This window comes from Lepidochelys kempii, chromosome 2 (genome assembly GCF_965140285.1).
Source record: "Lepidochelys kempii isolate rLepKem1 chromosome 2, rLepKem1.hap1, whole genome shotgun sequence".
Taxonomy (NCBI): Eukaryota; Metazoa; Chordata; order Testudines; family Cheloniidae; genus Lepidochelys; species Lepidochelys kempii.
The window spans coordinates 36,137,480-36,159,238 of NC_136381.1; the positions used below are offsets into that span (position 1 = coordinate 36,137,480).

Genomic DNA, 21,759 nt, shown 5'->3' on the forward strand with positions numbered 1-21,759 from the left:
AAGTGACTCATGCTGCAGAGTAACATGAAAAAAAGCAGGGTCTCTGCCAATCCGACCAGGGGGAAATTTCCTTCCCAACTCCAAATATGGCAATCAGTTAGACCCTGAGCACATTGGCAAGATCCACCACCTAGACGCCTGGGAAGGAATTAACTGCAGTAACTCAGAGCCCTGCCTATCAAGTGTCCCATCACCAGCCATTGGGGATATTTGCTACTAGCAGTCGCAGATAGGCCACAAACTATTGTAAGCAATCTCACCACACCATCCCCTCCATAAAGCTCAGTCTTGAAACCAGTTAGTTTTCTGCCTTCACTACTTCCCTTGGAAGGCTGTTGCAGAACTTCACTCCTCTGATGGTTAGAAATCTTTGTCTAATTTCAAGCCTAAACTTGTTGATGGCCAGTTTATATCCATTTGTTTTTGTGTCAGCACTGGCGCTCCTTCTTCCCTGGTATTTATCCCCCTGTTGTATTTACCGAGAGCAATCATTTGTTTGCCTCAGCCTTCGTTTGGTTAGGTTAAACAAGTAAAGTTCCTTGAGTCTTCTCTCATAAAGCATGTTTTTCAGTCCTTTGTTTATCCTAGAAACCCTTCTCTGCACCTGTTCCAGTTTGAATTCATATTTCTTAAACATGGGAGATCAGAATTGCACACAGTATTCCAGATGAGTGCTCACCAATGCTTTGTATAATGGTAACAAGACTTCCTCACCTCTACTGGAAAATTCATTACCTGATGCATCCTAAGACTGTGTTATCCTTTTTCATGGCTGCATCACATTGGTGGCTCAGTCATCCTGTGATTGACCAATACACCAAGGTGTTTCTTCTACTCTGCCACTTCCAACTGCTACACCCCCATCTTACAGCAAAATTTCTTGTTAGTCCCTAAGTGCATGAACTTGCACTTTACACTATTAAATATCATCCCATTTCTATTATTCCAGTTTTCAAGGCCATCCAGATTTTCTTGTATGTTATTCTAGTCCTCCTCAGTATTTAGGTCAATACCTCCCAACTTTGTGTCATCTGCAAATTTTATTAGCACAATCCCACTTTTTGTGCCAAGAGCATTGATGCAAAAGTTACATAAGATTAGTCCCAAAACTGATCCCTGAGGAACTCCACTAGTAACTTCCCTCCAACCTGACCATTCAGTTCACCATTCAGTATGACCTATTGTAATCTCCCCTCTAACCAGTCCCTTACCCACCTTTCAATTTAATATTAATACTGTAGGGAGCCAGGGTGGCTTCCCTCCGAACCAAAGGGTAAAGAGCCACACTCTCAGCCTGAGTGGGCGGGGCCAGACCAAGCTTACGCCAATCCCCGGAAGGGGAGGGGTGGGACAGGAAGTACAAAGGGTGGGGCCCTTTGCCTGGTGAAGAGAGCACCAGGGAGGAAGACAGACACAGGCTGCTCCCTCGCCATCCTGCTGCCGCCCCAGGGGAGGCCTGGGGCCAGGAGGAACCTGACTGGGAGGAAGGCCTGTGGCGATCAGGACTGCCCGCTGCTGAGTACCCGGAGGGGCCCGGCTGTAGTCCAGGCCACCGTGAGTCTGACACAGAGGGGGAGCTGGAGCTGCCAGCAGCAGAATACCCGGACGAGCTGGAGGGACTGGAGAGACCCGCTTGAGAGACTGGGTAGGAAGTAGCCCAGGGGCAGAACTGCACCATGGGGTGGGTTTGGTCAGCGGGCGCGGATGGCCCCCTGCTGACCAAGTGGCGGGACCTTCACCTCCCGCCACTGTCAGGGCCCTGGGCTGGAACGCAGTGGAGTTGGGTGGGCCTGCGTTCCCCTACCCCGGCCAACCTGCCTTTGGGTGTGCGCTACCAACCCACCACCGGCGCTCCCCTGCCTGAAGGGCGCGCTGCCGACTCGTGCTGACGCTCCCCTGCCAGCACACCTTTCCCGCTAATTCCCCAGCACCCGAAAGGTGTGACTAAGGCCCGCCAGTGGGACCATAGCTCTCCATCGCCCCCTAGGGGCTCGGAGGACCTACTGAAACCTGTCACAAATACTCATCTTCTCCAATTTAACTAATGATTTCCCTTAGAGAACTGTATCAAATGCCTTACTGGAATCCATGTAGATTAGATCTATTTAATTTCCTTTGTCTAACAAATCAGTTATCTTTGCAAAGAAAGAGATTAGGTTGCTCTGGCACAATTTACCTTTTGTAAAATCATGTTTATTTTATTTCAATTACTGTTTATATCTATAGCATTAACTACTTTCTGTTTCAAAATTTGTTCCAAGGCCTTGCATACAATTGAGGTCAAACTAATGGACTTCTTATTTCCTGGATCTCTTTTTCCCCCTTTCTTAAACAGGTTCCCCCAAGTTTACAGATTCATTAAAAATCCTTGCTATTGGGCTTGCAATTTCATGTGCTAGTTTCTTTAATATCGGCCTAAACAGTTGGATAGTACTATGCCCCTGATAAATCTTTGTCTTAATTTTGGACTATTTGGGCATTTGCTTTGCTGACCCAGCAAACCATTTGGACTACTCAAAAATGGGCATGTTTACAGGATCACACCCACAATCACCAGTGGGGAAAAATCATGAGAGTAGTGAAGCACATTTCCCACTGTGTAATCACAAAGTCAATTTGCCATAAATGGATATTATTCCACACTCTTCCATTGTTATTATAAAGGAGGATGAATACACCTTTGTGTCAAAATGTAGAAAAGCACCTGTATACATCCTTCAAGCCTTCTGAGCTGATGCTACTCCATTTCACTTTTCAATATCAGAAAAGCAACCCGAGCCCATTATGACGACTATATTACTAAACAGATTCTGTAACTCTATGGTGATATAATATCTAGATTTAACTTCTGAAAATTCTGGAAGTATTAATTTAATGAAATGATCTTCCCCAGTTCTATCTATTTCTGTCCTATAAACAAATAGTGACTGAATCTCACAAGTTAGAGTACATGCACATCATCTGTAGTGCCACTGAACTATCAATGCAATGCTGATAAAAACTAATACCTCTGATATCTATCCTGATCATTGGACACATCAAGGAATGAAGGATAAAGTGTCATGTAATCTGACATTATCAAAAAGAGTGGTCACTATGGAAGTCACATTACAACACATATTTTTATGTGATACACATAACACTGAGGATGTCGGGAAGGCCAAGACTATAACAGGGTTCAAAAAAAGAACTAGATAAGTTCATTGAGTAACCTATTAGCCAGGATGGGCAGAGATGCAAAAGCATGCTCTGAAGTGTCCCTAGCGTCTGTTTGCCAGAAGCTGGGAATGGGCGACAGGGGACGGATCACTTGATGATTACCTGTTCTGTTCATTCCCTCTGGGGCACCTGGCATGGGCCACTGTCAGAAGACAGGATCCTGGGCTAGATGGACCCTTGGTCTGACCCAGTATGGCCATTCTTATGTTCTTAATTTATGCTATTTTGGTGTAGAAAAAAATCAGTATAGACAGCAACTTACAAATTGACATTAAGGCCATATCTAGACTAGCAAAACTGGTTGCTTTCTAAAATGTATTAGCCAACACGCTTTAACTAACACGATTTTAAACAGTCCTTTGTACCTCCTATGAACAGGACAAGTCATGTTTAAATATGTGTTAGCCTGTCAAGGTCAACATCAGGGAGGGAGCCTACTTTCTGAGTGTAGAAGATGATGCAAAATGTATAATGCCACGTTCCATAACGACTGGCATTTCAATTTTAAAGCTATTGCATTGCATTTATGATCAACTGTTTCAAAGCCAAGTAAGTCTGAAATGATTCTCTAAGATCAGATAAGCAGAGATTCTCAGAGGCATTAAGAATAGATTTTTTTTCAACAGTGCTGAGCATTTACAGCAGCACTAGTTGGACCCATTGCCCTCATTAGAAGCTGTAGGCATGGAACACCTATGAAAATCAGGTTATTTATCAAAGTGCCTAACTTTATGCACCTTAGTCTGAAAATATCAGAAGCCTCCAGTTATCAGAAGCCTCCAGTCCCTATGGACTTGGATAGCACATTTCACTTCTCACAGGGGACCACTAAAATCCCAGACTACTGTGTTTATGAAGTGCAATAATGTTAGATATTTAACCAGACAAAATAAAAAAAGAAGAAAGTACCACATAGAATCATAGAATAGAATCATAGAATATCAGGGTTGGAAGGGACCTCAGGAGGTCATCTAGTCCAACCCCCTGCTCAAAGCAGGACCAATCCCCAACTAAATCATCCCAGCCAGGGCTTTGTCAAGCCTGACCTTAAAAACATCTAAGAAAGGAGATTCCACCACCTCCCTAGGTAACACATTCCAGTGCTTCAACACCCCCTAGTGAAAAAGTTTTTCCTAATATCCAACCTAAACCTCCCCCACTGCAACTTGAGACAATTACTCCTTGTTCTGTCATGGCCAAGTTAACTTGGATGGGGAAACTTTAGTGTTTCCATTTTCTTTCATTTTAAATTTGTAACGTTAAGTTCAACCCAAATCTTCGGAGGCACTGCAGTCCACCATGCCAAAGGTGGTGTAACAATGATGGATCCAGCCAATGAAGGATTTCCTTTGTTTAGCGGAATTCATAGCAACTCCTATGCCACTGGGCTAGAGGATGTGGTTATTAAGGAGGCATGGGTAAGATATCCCTGACCTTCAGACACTGGAATAGTTTTGGGGGTCTTATGACAGCTTGTGTAAAGTAGACCAACCTAGAGGCTTCTCTTGTTCATGCTAAGGACAGGACTGGTAGACAGCCAGTTCCAGGAGAGGGAAGGACATAAAGATGGCATACAATGACCTTTGTTCCCACCTTGACCTACACCAAATGCAGCTCAGATGCACCCCAGCATCTGGCCCTTAACCCTGCATTATGGAGGTTTTTGCATTTAGGACCAAATCCAGAATCAAGTTCCCACACCAGCTAATTGAACTGAGCATTGGACAGAGGGCTAAGGAAAATATGGGAGGCATCTTCCCCTAAGTCTGGAATGGCTACAGAGCTACTATTCAGTCACTCTATTCAGCTATTTCAGACCAATAATGTAGTCATGGACAAACACCCAACATGTCGCCCCCTGCAGGTACTGAAGGATGCACATAGCAGCAGATCACCTGTCCTCTTCTTCCTGTGGAGCTGAGCTACGTGCTATATAAGGGGGGTGCAACCCCTGCACATTTCTCCAGAATCATACCCACCTCTTATGGAGCAAAGTAATACCAGTTCTGCTACCATATGAGCCTCTATGCACACAGTAGCAGAATTTTTCCTCAGGTGAGTAATACGTTAGTTGGTAGCAGCAACACTACTACTACAAATGAAGAGCCCATTTTAGCTGTTTCTGGTTTGAAAAAATGGTATAAGTAGGTTCTCACTGAACCATTTCCTGGACTCCTGTGAAGCTCTACAAAACATGTCAATGAAATTCTAAAAGCTTCTAGTGCTCTTTCTTCTGTCTAATACTATCATTATTCATGCCACAACTAATGATAAACTGAACTATTTTATGCAGCTAACTAGGCAATGGCTCCTTGACTATTCTCCTCCTCTCTTCTCCAATGAGTGCACATGAAGTATCATAGAATCACAGAATCACAGAATATCAGGGTTGGAAGGGACCTCAGGAGGTCATCTAGTCCAACCCCCTGCTCAAAGCAGGACCAATCCCTAACTAAATCATCCCAGCCAGGGTTTTGTCAAGCCTGACCTTAAAAACCTCAAAGAAAGGAGTTTCCACCACCTCCCTAGGTAACACATTCCAGTGCTTCAACACCCTCCTGGTGAAAAAGTTTTTCCTAATATCCAATCTAAACCTCCCGCACTGCAACTTGAGACCATTCCTCCTCGTTCTGTCATCTGCCACCACTGAGAACAGTCTAGATTCATCCTCTTTGGAACCCCCTTTCAGGTAGTTGAAAGCAGCTATCAAATCCCCCCTCATTCTTCTCTTCTGCAGACTAAACAATCCCAGTTCCCTCAGCCTCTCCTCATAAGTCATGTGTTCCAGTCCCCTAATCATTTTTGTTGACCTCCGCTGGACGGATTCTGCACTTGTCCTTTTTGAACCTCATATAATTTCTTTTGGCCCAATCCTCTAATTTGTCTAGGTCCCTCTGTATCCTATCCCTACCCTCCAGTGTATCTACCTCTCCTCCCAGTTTAGTGTCATCTGCAAACTTGCTGAGGGTGCAATCCATGCCATCCTCCAGATCATTAATGAAGATATTGGACAAAACCGGCCCCAGGACAGACCCTTGGGGCACTCTGCTTAATACCGGCTGCCAACTAGACAAGGAGTCATTGATCACTACCTGTTGAGCCCAATGATCTAGCCAGCTTTCTGTCCACCTTATACTCCATTCATTCAGCCCATACTTCTTTAACTTGCTGGCAGGAATACTGTGGGAGACTGTGTCCAAAGCTTTGCTAAAGTCAAGGAATAAGTAAAGTCAAGTACAGACAGCATATAATATGATCATTTAGTCTCTCCTGTATCAAGTGTTTGATTTATGTTTACAGAAGATCTAAGAGCAATGAAAAAACACACAACAGAGCCAACTTAGATTTTGTGGGGTCCTGCACCAAGTAGAAGATAAAATCTTCATGCAGAGTTCTATAGCCTTCAAAAGCAACTCTGGGGCTAAGAAGATTTGACAGCTGGATAGATCCAGATGCTTACCTATTAGATATGGGGGATGCAATCACTGACCTTAGTATTCACTGGGTTTCCCATGTCTTTACTCAATATGCAGTGTATAACACTCTCTTGGCAATATCAAAATAATAAATGATAATAACATGTAGATTCTCAGACTCTGTGACCGCCCTTGTCCATGCCCTTGGCTACTTCTTAACCCCCACCAATCCTTCACATGAATTGGGATGATGCAAAACTGCAGTGCTAGTGATGATGCAGCAAAATTGCAGGGTTACTGAAGCTCTGGATCTTTCCTAGGTAAGTTCTCCCCTTTCCATGTGTTTTTCTGTAGTAGGGGAGAAAACGTCCCTCAGTAAGCTAAAATTATACGTTATTTACCCTGTGCATCAAACCCTTTTTCATGCACTTTCCATTTTATCCAAATTTCCAATATTTTAGATTAAATCCACTCTCTCTGAATCTGTTTTTATCAATTCAGTTCCAAATTTCTAAAGTTTAAATTAAGTCACCAGAAAGTCTTCGCTTTTCGAATTAGAACAAACTTAATGTAGTGACCTTTCCTTACAGATGAAAACTCTGAGAACTTCTTTCTATTCCTCACACTATAAATGAATCCCCAAAAGGCAATTAAAGTCTTACTAATGTCTGGAGACAACTACTGTAAAAATTAATCAAGGGTGGCTCTGACTAGTGACTTATGAAATACAGAGCAGCACACTGAAATACTGTTAATCCTATTACATAAATTGTCAAAGGCAGAGAAATTACATGTAACATCAAATTCTCATGCACTAATAGACTAAGAAAGATGAATGATGTGAAGTAGGGATAGATTTATTAGGCCATCGAAAAGGCCTGGTCCACATTATACAAATTTTTACTTTACGATGAAAAGTCCTCTTTTCAGTGTTAAGAGAATGAAAAAAAGACAGTGTGGTCAATACATACGCACACTTTAGGCCAGATTCTCAGTTGTGCCAGAGCACCACTTGGCATAGGAATGGGAGGAGGGCAAAGGTGGCTTTAAAACATTGTTGCGCTTCCCTCATATCTGAGCCAGCCAGGACCTATTATATTATCTGGAGAAACTCCAGTCCCACCTTCCATCTTAACATGCTGCTCATGTCATGAAGGCCAGGAAGGAATGGCATAGATCCAGCTGTGTTGGCTTTATGCCAGTGTAGGACTTCCTCACACCAGAAGAATCTACAGCTGCCCATCAGGACAGCTTTCCAGACCCTTTGTACTCAATATGTTATATAAATAAAATTTCTACGGTGTATCTTATAAAAATCCAATTATATCAACATTTAGTAACGATAACACCATTTCTCTGGGCCGTGTCATACACCAGCTTGCATTCAGTCATGTTATAAACTCTGAAAATAGGATCTTATAATGGAAATCCTATCACACTCTTACCCAGAGCATTTCACCCAAGCAATATATTCACCCAGCAATACTCAAATATTTTTATCTCTTACAGTGCCCATCAACAGTTGATAATTTGGCCACAAGTTTTTATGGATTATTCAATAACTCTTCAATGTCTATCCTAGGTAGTATAATACACACATACTGTATATATTGATTTGCTATACATTTCATTTTGCTATCAATTTATTACCATGTTCTTTGTTTAGAGATGATTAGACAACTGATATTACAAAACTTATCGTAACTCATCTACATAACTATTTTTAATCTTAGTAAGCCAGATTCCTAGAATTAATTCCAGAATGGCACAGCCTGTGTAAAGCTTCAATTTGATACCACCTCAAGAAACTGGTTTTCTTTCTTATTAAAGACTCACCATAGATCAGTGATTCTCAAACTTTTGTACTGGTGACCCCTTTCACATAGCAAGCCCCTGAGTGCGACACCCCCTAATACATTAAAAACACTTTTTTATATATTTAACACCAGTATAAATGCAGGAGGCAAAGTGAGGTTTGGGGTGGAGTCTGACAGCTCATGACCCCCATGTAATAACCTCGCAACCCACTAAGGGGTCCCAACCCCCAGTTTGAGAACCCGTCATCAATCTTGTATTATCAACTAGTGCCTTTTGCAGGAGTTCATTGTTTTGACAATGTGACTTTGAGTGTCAAATAATTTTTCATTAAAAGAGATCATTCCATAAGTTTCAGATATTAAGAGCCCTTCTTCCTACTCTCTTTATGTGTGTAAATAATTCTGTGTTCATTTTAAAATCTTTTCTTGCATATTAGTTTTAACTATCTTTAATGTTATAGAAAAATATATACAATACATGCTCTCCCAATTGTTTATTGTTCTGGCTTGAACTTCCTTGTTGAGTCTACACGTTCTGAAAACAATTTGTACTTTGTTCCTCCCTGTGACTGCAGTGGAAATGTATATGAAGAACACTTACTAGGGCTCATGAAGAGTTTTAGTGTACATCCTTTGGGCACTGATAAAAATAGAGCCAGCTGTCTATATTTTATATTACTATAGCTAGTATGCATTCTAATACAGTTTAGTTTAATTTTTTCCTCCAGTTATTTCTTTCACAGACTTTTGGTAATTCAATTATTTGTAGTAGCAAATCACTTAGGGGAATGGAATGGGAATCCTTATTGCAATACTCTCTAAATGCAAATACCATCCATATCTTGTTATTTTTTTTTTAAAATAATGTACTGTACTGGCGGTTTCTTCCATTTTTTTGCGGGGGGGGGGGAAATTGTATATAGACTCCTATTCCTTGAGAATTTAAAAGAAATTACTTATGTACCATTACTCAAACAAAATACTTAGCTGAACACTACTTGCATCACTGCTTAATTGATATCTTCTCTTCCCAAAACCAAAATACATTGATATTATTAGTATAAATATTATTGATTTTGCCAAATATTAAGAATACTAGATACATTTCATAAAACTATAAAATCAATAGATTTGAAGTAGTAATTTAATGGGTAAATGGAACTTTCAAATTGTATGAATATATTTAAATAACAATGAGCAAATATTAGAGAGATAAGCTGGGTGAGGTAATATCTTTTATTCAACCAAGATCTGTTGGTCAAAGAGACACTGCAAATGAGCAAATCTGTTGTTTTTAAGCCAGCACTGAGATTTTTCCTTACAGCTGGGTAGGTTTTTTGGGTTTCTAAATATTATGACTTTGCTTTTAAAAGATGGAAGTTTTGCTCCCTCTTCTGGTTACATGCACATAACACATTAGAAGCAAGTATGATACAACAGGCCTAATGGCCTGATCCTGTAGGCCTTACTTAAATGAGTAGTCCTGTTAAGGTAACATGAGTCACTTCAGTAGGTGAGGGCTGCAGGATCGGGCCCCAAATCAAAATGACTCTTTAATGGCTTTTGGTTTGGTTTTGGTTTTTGTGGGGGGTTTTGGAGGAAGAGGGAGGGAAAAAAACAAAACATCTTCAGAGTCCAACACTGCAGCCCTAACTCCTACTGAATTCACAGAGAGGCTTGCCTGAATCTGGACAGAAGGACTCGGCCAACAGTCTCAATCAGAATGGAGTTTAATAGAACATCTGACAGTTAGTAGTCAAGGAGTTTTGCAAACATTGTAATAAAGAAATTTAGAGGATTATGGACAATGCAAATGTGGAACAAAATTCTCCCTTCTGCTCTGCACTACTTCAGATCTCCGTTGCTACATTCATTTTGCATTCAGCTCTCTCACAAATGTAAGTGAAAGTTTCATGCAGAGACTGAAATCAGAATACTGATAGACTCACACTGCAGAAAAGACCCACACTGCAGAATGCAGAGGATAAGTTTCTACTTGGTGCAGATAGTTCTTAAAGTTATACTTCAAAGATCCACACTATACATTGCCTATACATTAAACAATTTAATACCTAAGTGGAATCTGTATAAAAGACCTTCTCTTACAAATTCTGAAAATATAACATTGTGATTCATCTATCTATATTTCTTGGCACATTTGAGGAACTATTTCTGCTACACAACACAATTCTGCATCTTTAGTGTTTATGATTAGTCTGTTTCTTCATTAATTTTTTGCATAGGTTCATCTACAACCAGAAAACTATAGATTTTGTTCAAACTATTTAAAATACAATAGTTTATACATGTTATTTCTTATATTTACAAGGTTATTAAGACTTTATGTAGCTATCATACAGTATATGGTAATGATTACAAGATCTCATTTAAAGCTACATTAAGCAAGACAACAAGTCTTGTCATCTATAATGCATACTTTCCTAGCTGAATAATACTTTCATACAGTAAGCTGTTCCTACTTTACTGAAAAAGGTGTGTTCTTAATAAAGCAGTCAAGTTGAGCAAATTATTTAGAATTTGTTAATCAAAAAGACAATTAAAATTAATCATTACATGATAATGCAGCATGACACAATCTGGAAAAACCTGGATGGGAGGGAGATTCCCACACCTGAGCCATTTTTAAGTGACAAATCAGAGGAAACGTCCCCTATTGAGGTGTCATTGGAGGAGGTTTTGGAACAAACGGATCCATTAAACAATAATAAGTCACCAGGACAAAATGATATTCACCCAAGAGTTCTGAAGAAACTCAAATATGACATAACTGTGGAATGTAACCTATCACTTAAATCAGCCTCTGTACCAGATGATGGGAAGATAGCTAATGTAATGCCAATTTTTAAAAAAGGCTTCAGAGGTAATCCCAGCAATTACAGGCCTGTAAACCTAACTTCCGTGCCAGGCAAACTGGTTGAAACTATAGTAAAGAACAGAACTATCAGACACATAGATGAACATCATTTGTTGGGGAAGAGTCAACATGGCTTATGTAAAGGGAAATCATGTCTCACCAATCTATTAGAATTCATTGAGGGTGTCAACAAACATGTGGATGGGGGTGGGGGATCCAGTGGATATAGTGTAATTCGACTTTCAGAAAGCCTTTGATAAGGTCCTCACCAAAGGCTTTTAAGCAAAGTGAGCTGTCATGGGATAAGAGGGAAGGTCCTCTTATGGATCAGTAACTGGTTAAAAGATAGGAAACACGAGGTAGGAATAAATGGTCAGTTTTCAGAATGGAGAGAGGTAAATAGTGGTGTCCCTGTACTGGAACCAGTACTGTTCAACATATTCATGAATGATCTGGAAAAAGGCTAAACAGTGAGGTGGTTTGAGTGACCAAATTCTATGACAGAGCAAACCCCTTTTCCTTATAAATTGATTGGTAGGCAACTCTGTGAGCTGAAATTTGTTCTCGTTCCCAAGAAACATATACAGGCATAAAAAGATTTCCATTAGTATTAGATATTTCATAGAGACAGTGGGTGACATTTCAGAGCTCTACGTTGAGCCTCTTCCTAGTGGGTATCTGCACTCTCATACCTTTAAAAAATTTTAATGGCTATATGAGATGTGATTTTTTGAGGTTTACTTTGTGATACTCTTCCTGATGCAATACAGAATCTTTTGTAAAATCTATTCTGTGAATTCCTCTTAATTTATATCAGATCTCACCATACTTCCCAATTGATATCATATTACTCCATCCCAAGGCTCAAATATCAGAGTAAAAGTTGACAGAGACATTCAAATGCAAATTAAGTAAAACTTTATAAAGAACAAGGGAAGAGAAAACAGAAAGGTTTTCAGGTTCCATAGCTCTAAATATGTCATCTATTATGAGCCCTTATTAGCACATACAAAAAAAGGAGAACAATACCAGCAGCCTTCTCTCAGAATCCCAAACCATTATCCAACAGCGTCACATAAGAGAAACGAAAAGGCAACAATTTACACAGGAATGGAACAGAGTCTAGGGGGACTTAATATTTTTGGGAATCGGCTGTTTGGGCCCAAGAATCAGACACAAACTCTGCTGCTTTGGAGGCAAGGAGCTCTGAGGTGCAAGAAGAGCTTTCGACACAAACAAAATGTAAACTGGTCCCATTAGACAGATGACTAAATACATAAAAGTGAACTATTCTGAATACAATTTAGCAATATACTAAATATACAGTTCACTGTTATAGAGTAAGCTATTTGATCTATATGAGTATGCAAAGGACAGGTTTGTAGTTCAATTTACGAAGACAAATTGTGCTTGAAATCAAATTATGTACACTATAAATTTTATCAATGAGAACCAATTTCTAGTCCTACTGAAGCCAATGGCAAAAACCCCAGAACTTCAATAGGACCAGGATTTGGCCCTACAATGCAATATAATCAGTGAACTATCTGGTAATTACCACTGAAGCACAGAATCTGATCAATAAAGTTTACACAGTAGAATTCAGTCAGGGCTAGATTATGCTTTAGCATGGAGTATACAGTAACAGATTGGTGCAAGGTACACTGCCCCATTGTGTGTAATATGACAACCTGGCTGCACTGGGGTGGGGAGAGAGAAATAATTGATTACCCACCTCTAAAAAGACTCCACACAACATGCACACAATGAGCCAGCGTAGGGGAAGGTAGTGCCATGGCTCTCACTAATGCCTACTGTAATCCTCCCTGCCAACCTGTTCTTGGAAGGAGCCTGTGGGCTCCCCAAAGTTGTGGACTTGAAATTGTGGCTAGCCCTTTCATGGGCTGTAGGGAGAGAAGGAGGTTAAGGGGAATATTTACTCTTGCTTCTGTGCCGCTGCATAAAGACAGGGCACTATCTAGTCCTTAATCAGCCCTCTGATAAAAGAAAGCCTTCTTAATGGATGAAAAGGGTCAATGTAATGCATTTTTCAGTATCGCTAAAAGCTGGATAAAGGCACACATGATGTCTTCAAAGCTATCACAGTAATTTACAAACATGAATTGCTATTTTCTAGTATAAAAATCTTGTTAAGCCCTGTGGGTGCTTCATTCTGCTTTCCTGTTCCAATTATGACTAAGTCAACCTATATGTTTGAATGTCTGAGTGCTTTATACTATACTTGTTTTCACGAAACAGAAGTGAGTATTTACAAGAAAAATGTATTCCTATGAGGCCGAGATAATTGGGAAGATTGTCTAATGGCATGAGCCTATTTCCACCAGGATGTACCAATTAAGAGGATTTCACTGTAATGTGATTAGTAAAAATGTGCCAAACTTGCAAAATATATAGCCTGATTAGGTAAATGACTGGTAAAAACTGGATGACAATGCAGTCTACTCTGTAAATTATTATAAAGTTTACTCAGTCCCTTCGGATTTAGCAGATTGGGACCTTGTGCATCTGGACTAATGGAAAGCATCAAGATGGAAAAACTTGACTCCTCCGCAGTTAACTTAGTTAACTTAACTACACATATAACTAATAGTTAACTTAACTACACATTAAGAAGGTGTAAATTCTAATTTCAGTATTGTGTCATAAATAAGAGTCAAAAATGTTGGAACTACTAGTTCCAAGAAAGATTAAAAATCACACAGATAATAATTTTAAAAGAGGTTCAAGAAAGTAAGACAGAACATAAAAGCTAAACATGAATGGAGTTACTTATTTTAAACTAATATAACTAAGAAACACAGAGATGTGCAATACAAAATACAAGTGATGAATCTCCAGATACCCCAAAATCCACTATGTTATAAACTTGCCTTTTCTCCCATTAATCGATGGATTTTGTTGTTTTTCCTCATAATCTTTATGATATTAAAAACAGACAATGATGATTAATAATTAAGACTAATGATAACACGAACAACTTAAGCATAGCACACCAGAGGAAAGTGGAAACTATGAAAATACAAATCCATGCACTACGTTTGAACTATCACAAAACTGCAAATGACTGCACAATACACATACAGAGACACAACAACAAAAACAACAATATAAAATGTGCAACTTAATAAAAATAGCAAGTGTCTATGATCACAAAGGCACAACTACATTGCTCTACTAATTCCACTCTGAAAATAAATAAATGCTGTAGGTCAAAGACTACACCCACAGAACAAATTATTTGTGAGATGAGCTTTAACCTGAAAATTGTAACAGATAAACTGTCTTTGACCTACTTAAGTTGTAATATGTGAAACTATACATTTATGTCTTTTTAACATTCTTCCTTTAAAGAAGAATTTTGAGAGCAAGGCTGCAAATTTTGAGAGCTAGACGACCAAATAAATCCTTTTGAGCTCTATGTGTTATTGTAACTGTAGGAAGCATGTTTTCTGTTATTAGAATAAGCTATCCTAAACATTTTGAGCACACTAGTATTTGGGACAATTTAAAAAAAATTATTTACCATTTGCATTTCTATTTGATTTACAAGGGACAGTGTCTATTATAAAAGAGTTTCAAATTTTGTTTTTTTAGCCTCTAGGGGGTCTGATTTCCCTCAGCCCTCCTCATACTTGACCTCCCATTTGTATCAACTAAAATTTTTTGCAAGCAGGATCAGGGCCATTGCTTGAAATACATACTTAGGAGCCTTAAAATAACAATCTTCTCTGCTCATTTTGTACTTTCTACCCAGCTGTATTTTTTATGGACAATAGAGCAATATGACAAAGTCTTTACTTCCTTGCTTGTCAAAAGCACTGTGACTAATGTTAACACGGTTCTGTGACAGGGCTTGTTAATTAACCTGGGCTTATTCTGATGATTGGATGGCTAACTCTGCAGCAACACAAGAAAAATATTGCAAGACTATGCATTTAATAAATGGTGAGATTTGTTCTTGGTGACAGAACAGAGGATTTTTATGAAAATGGATCTCTAGAATGCAGATGACAAGATTATAACAATTTTGTATGTTCAACATTTGATTGAGAAATGCTTGACAGTGTCCCTGTAAGCATTTTAAATAATCCATGATGCACTGGTTTTGTTTGCTTTCAACTTAAATGTAATGAAATTATTACTGTCTGGCTTTTGCATTTTAATATATTTCCAAGCTAGCTAGAGAATATATGTGCTCATAGGGAATATATATCTAAAGGGGATATGCAGATGTGGTCAGACAGACCTGCCTCAACCTCTGAACCCTGCTCTCCAATATGCTTGTTTTCTTCATCTCCTTCTGCATTCATATAAGCAAAACAGAAAAAAAAAGTGAGACAAAAACATGTATACGTCGTTACAAGCTGATCAAATAAACAATAAATGACAAACACATAATATACAATTCCTCACTATTCGGAACAAATTATTTTTTTTGAGTGAATCAAGGGTGAAATACGTCTTGTGTATGTGGTCGTACCTAATTCTAGTAGCACCAAATCCTGTTTTACTTTTTTATGCATGACTTTCATTTAGTTCAATGCAAGCTTTGTGCAAGGAAAGAAGGTGGGATGTGGCCCTTAATATTCCTGACCTGGTGGTTTCTGAATTATTTAGTGATGCATATAAAAGCGGACAATAATTATTGAAGCAGAGAAAAGCAGACACAGCATAAGCTTTAAAGATCTAAAGTAAAACATCCACTCTGGTTTTGTTTTGTTTTTTCTTGCAACAATCTTCCAACCAGTGAACAGCTGATTTAAATATGTGGGCAAATCATCAGTAAGAATTTGAGAGTTACCTGCATATGCCCCCAAAGAGCAATGTGAAAATAATGTCCCCCTCCCCCAAGTTCAGTCACTTGCAAAGAAAAAAAAAAGGAAGAAGATGATCAATTTGTAACTTAAACAGCAAGTTAGCTTAATTTCGGAAAACCTAGAATTCAACAAAACATTAACCCAATTGACTTTTATTTAGGAACTACAATTAAAATGAAAGTGCTAATATAAGTACATGTAGATTTTACTGTCATCGGAAAAAGTTCACAAGATTCAGTAAAGACAACGTCAGGTGGTACATTATTATAAGATAAACAAAATAAATCTTATTTGATCTATTTAATGTACCAAAGAGTACATACAAAAAAAGAACCAGAACTCTTCCTATATAACATATCTGTGACCATAGTAACTACAGTAGACAGAGAAAAAGCATGTTGAGTTGGACACTTATCCTTCTATAAACCCACATTTTTGAATGCAATTAATTGATTTGGTTTGTTTTTACTTATTTTTAACATTGCATTTTTTCTGGTACTTATTGACAGTTTCTCACAGAATTTTAAAAGAAATATTTGTATTTTGCTTCTTCACTGAGTGTGATGTTCTGTTTCTAATTCTTTGTTAATGATTCCACTACTACATAGGGTTATTATAATTTTACTTGTAAACATATTGTGCAACTAACCAGTATACTGAATATCTAGATATTGGGATTTTCTAGTTTGTACTCACAACTTAAAATTACTGATACCAAGCCATTGATATTAATATTTAGACAACAAGTAGTGTCAGTAAAATGGAAATAGATGGGTGCTTAGATTTTTCTCTAGATTTCTACAATAAAGTTATGGTATTTCAGATTATTAATAGCACATTGTGGTCAGTAGAAAAACTGATTGAAATGGGAGCAGGATTAGATCTGCCATGGCTGTGTTAATGGAAATACAAGATTGGTTCCACTAAAAGTTTGCAGAACTGAGCTAGAATGTTATTGGTACCCAGGGTTACTAATACAGGACTCAGCTGTGGCTGTCACAAGCTCCAAGCAAGGGGCAGTGCATTGTTGCACTGCCACAGGAGCAGACTGGAAGCATATAACTGAGCTACTCTCCTCTTTGAGCTTCTGCCAATCAAGGTAGCCGGTGCAAGGAAGTAAGGGCGGTGTAAACTGGGCAACAGTGATGTGCACGTTATCCCAGATTAACTCGATGTGGAATGAGAATGTCCACACATGGAGTTAATTAAGAATGGTTAATCAGAAATAACTACATACGTAGACAAGCCCTAAGTGACTTCTCCAAGGAGAGACAGGGTGGCAGAATGGTATGTAATTAAAGGCTGTATCACAGTTCATATGTGCAAGGAAAACAAATTAAGGTTACACGGACAACCTTAACATGTCTTTTTCCTAATGTCTGAGTACTTGACTTTGCAACCTTAATGTTCTTTTAAAATTATTTTTCAACTTTATAGGTAATTTCCCCCTTTTTCCCACCCTTATTTTTAAGAGCAACTGAAAAACCAGAAATTCCAGCATATGGACCCATATTGATTATCACTGGTCATCAGTAGGGAACCCACCACCTTTGGATTCACAGCACAGACTTCTAGAGACTACATTAAAGTAGTAAGCAACACTGCAGGGGAATGCAACACACTCTTTGCCAGTAGTTTATACAACTAATTGATAGCAGAGAAATACTGGGAATCGGGAATCCAGGGTTTAATTCCCAGCCTGGAGTAGAGCCTACAACCCACCCTGAACCCAAAAGAACCCAACTACAAGTGTTTGGGTTGGCTTGGGTGGGAAAACAAATGGACTGTCTGAGGCTTGCATTCGCTTCCCTCCTTCTGCCTTTGGGGCTGTCACCACCTTAGCTGTATGCCCCATCCCTGCAGGCCATCGCCACCTTGATATGTTGTGTGTGCTCTGGAGACAGTGTGCTGGTGAGTCAGAGCACCTCTCACTCTACAGCATGCACAGCGCAGCAGGATGTGGCAGACAGCGGAAGCAGGGCACACAGCCACTGTCTCGCCACCTCCTGGGCAAGAGGAGGAGAGCTGACCCCATAGGCAGGAGATGGCAGCTGTGGAGCTGACTCAGGTTCGGGGGAAGGCTCCGGATTGGGTCAGAAAACAACCTGACCCTCTTAGGTTGTGTGAGCTTGGGTCTAAGTTGGGTCCAAGTCAAAAACTTAGGCCCAAGCAGACCTCTACTCTGGAGGGTCATGTGGTCTAATGGTTACAGACAGCACAGATACACATATAGATTTGGTATATTCATTCTTTAATGCTGTGTGAACTCCCAGTTCTACCAGAAATGACGCTGGACAACCTCTTAGTTACCCTGTCTGTAAAACAGGTGGGTATGCTATGCTACAGTAGGAATACAAGGCTTTGATAACTTATAACGTCTGTAAAATTAACAGAAATAACCCCTGTCAGTGAAAGGGCTGAGGCTAGAATCTGAGGCTGAGGTCACCTCCTGACTCCCAATCTATGGTACAGTTCCCTAGGATAGAGGATTGCCTAAATCTATTGCATCTCCCATCTGGTGTTCTTGCACTATGCTTAACACATAGCAGGTTCAGTAGAGGATGGGCGTATACTCAGTGCAATTGGCATGTGTCATAAATATAAAGGGAAGGGTAAACCCCTTTGTTTCTCTCCCTCCTCCCAGCTTTTGAAAGTATCTTGTCTCCTCATTGGTCATTTTGGTCAGGTGCCAGCGAGGTTACCTTTAGCTTCTTAACCCTTTACAGGTGAGAGGAGCTTTCCCCTGGCCAGGAGGGATTTCAAAGGGGTTTACCCTTCCCTTTATATTTATGACAGCATGAAATGAGCTCATATTGGGCTGGGAAAGGTTTAAGGCACATGGAACGTTCAGACATTTTAGCACTGCCACGCTAAAGGCTATACTGAACACATGTAAAGGATGATGCTCACAGACTTAGAACTTGGACAAATCTGAGTGGGTTTTCATAAGAACGGAAAAAGGAATTGGCCTCACGCTATCCCTCTGCTAAATTTCAAGTCCCTGCTCTATAGCATGGAGGTGTTAGAGCTCTTCAAAGAAACAGTTAGACGGTGGTTTTTGCAAGTCAGCTGAGACAGAGAGCAAACATGGAAAATTTCAGCCCCAACACTTAAAGTTTGGTGAAGTTATTAGCAATTGAAAATGGGGTCTTACAACGGAAAGTATTATACAACTTTAACTACAGATGTTACCAGTTCTATTATAATTTCAATATAGTATAGATCTTAATAAACAATTATTTACAAATTAAAACACAGAAGATTATCAATAATTTGTGATTTCTTTGGAGAATAATGAGTGAAGCATCGATCACTTCAAAGTGGCTCAAAATCTTGTGAAGTAGAAAGTCTTATTGTTATAATTAAATGGAGTAGATAGGGTTAAAATGTGGGAAGTCAAGAAGTCCGATATTTGAAATAGTTTTAAGAGTAATTTCATGGGGTTCATATTTAAAATATAGACTGCAGGCAGTTACTGAATTTAGCCTTGTTCTTAAAGCCAAGTAGGACCAAGACTTGCATTTCAGCAACATATAAAGTAAAAACCTCTTATTTTCCTCCTATTAGATTAGCAATAGTTATAAACATTCACTGGTAATAAGTTTTTGATGTCTCTAACACCGTTATAAAATTGTAGGAGGTGTAGTTTCAGCTCAGTACACAGTTTTAGCTGTGTAGCTCCACTTAATGCTAAAAGGAGTTGTACAGCTAAAGCCCAGAACAAAATATTGAAAATATTGCTAAAAAATGAGAAAGAAAGAAAGAAAGAAAGAAAGAAAGAAAGAAAGAAAGAAAGAAAGAAAGAAAGAAAGAAAGAAAGAAAGAAAGAAAGAAAGAAAGAAAGAAAGAAAGAAAGAAAGAAAAAGATTCTCCAAGCCTCTAAGAAGTACTATACCATATGCAGGATCCAACATAAAAAATAAGTGTTTTCTGGTCTGAAAATGTCCTTGAAATAATTATATACTTAAAAAGCACACACACAAACAAACCAACCACCTTCTAGAGCCAGACACTTCACTGCAGTACACCACTTTCGTACTGGTTCATCGACACAAAGAGGTCATAAATGTGGCAGATCTAGCCAACTGTGGATTCCCTACTATGCCCTTGAGAATGGATCGGCCCCTTGCCGCCACAAGCAGTCACCATAGTTTAAAGCAAGCTTTCATGCTGTTACACACTAAAAGCTGAGTACTCAGCTACAACAAAAGGGGACCCAGATTGGGGAGCTGTGAATAGCTCATTTGTTCCCTCCTAGAATCACAGCATTTTACTGTTTCTCTTCAGACATGTGTAATAAGTGTCTGACCCTGAAATAAGTACAGATTATTCATGTCACTAAGGGTCAACAGATCATGTTATTTTTAAACCTTTTTCCTTCTAATACAATACAGAGATGACATGGACTAACTCCTGTTTGTAATCCTTTGATAATTTTTTAATTATCTCTTTTGTTACATTAACATCTGAACTTCAACTGGTCCAAGCTAAAATGTTGGTTTTTAAAATGCAAGAAAGTTATATAATACAGCATATTCCACATACAGTACTCAATCCTATATTTTGCAGTCATTTTCTTTAAATCATGGGAAACTTTGCCCTCTTTGTTGCCCACATTTACATCACTCTTACAGACCATTTCTTAGCATGTGTTAGTACAATGCCTAGCATGAGCAGCTGAGCCTGACTGGGGTCTCTGCATACTATCGCGCTACTCATAATGATAAATAATAATCTGCAGAATGCCTGACAACTTTCAGTTTTACTTGCTATTGCCTTTAATGCTGTTCTCATTGCCTCAATGTTCTACTCAGTTTTTTAAATTATTTATTAATTAAATAACTCTTCCATTGTGGTCAATGTTCTGGGTTCCACTGGTTTTCAGTCAGAATCTTGCATGCTTTTTTTGTTGTTGTAACAACAGCAATATTTTGGGACATAATCCACATTCTTAAAATTATATAAATTTTTTCTGTAAAATGCAATCTTCCTTTGCAATCAAGCTACACAGAATGACAGCATAGTAATCATAATTTCATTGAGTTGCTGTCAGAGATTACTTACCAGTAACTGCATAAAATGAGTTACAAAATGGAGTTAACTGGCTCCTGAATTACCACATGAAAAAAACTGTGTAGAATATTGAGACAAAGATTACATAGCTGCAGGTTATGGCAGATAAGCTAGGGTATATAAAAGTAAAATATTTATATTTATTCTACATATTCTCTTTAATTACATTTGTACTTTTTCTTCACATATTATAGAAAAAATATATATACAAAATTTAAAATGCCATAGGTCGAGCCACTGAGGCCTGAACATATGATTATACTTTGATTATATATTGAACTCCAATATCTATGTACTTTACAGTTCTCTGTAACCCAAATCTTCAGAAAAATCTAATTTTTAGATTGATATTCAGTAATAACAAAATACCACTTCATTCTTTGAAACCATCAGTGTAGTGTCTCATGCAACATCAGGACAGCCAACAACTCTAGATATCTCATAAACAAATATTACAATCTTTAAAAATGTATTTATCATGGTAGTGCCTAGGAACTGACTGAGTACAGGGCCCCATTGTG

At 38.8% G+C, this 21,759-nt stretch overlaps 1 protein-coding gene across 49 annotated transcripts in view; it reads right to left on the reverse strand.

Moving 5' to 3' along the window:
* Window positions 1-21,759, reverse strand: part of RIMS2 (regulating synaptic membrane exocytosis 2) — a 748,363-nt gene that overhangs the window by 159,750 nt on the left and 566,854 nt on the right. For 28 of the 49 annotated variants that reach the window (XM_078851433.1, XM_078851460.1, XM_078851434.1 and 25 more), the window contains one exon: window positions 15,595-15,648. The exons of the other annotated variants lie outside the window; for them this stretch is intronic. In XM_078851433.1, coding sequence (XP_078707559.1) covers window positions 15,595-15,648 — 54 coding nt within the window. The remainder of the gene's footprint in view (window positions 1-15,594; window positions 15,649-21,759) is intronic. 49 annotated transcript variants of the gene reach the window in all.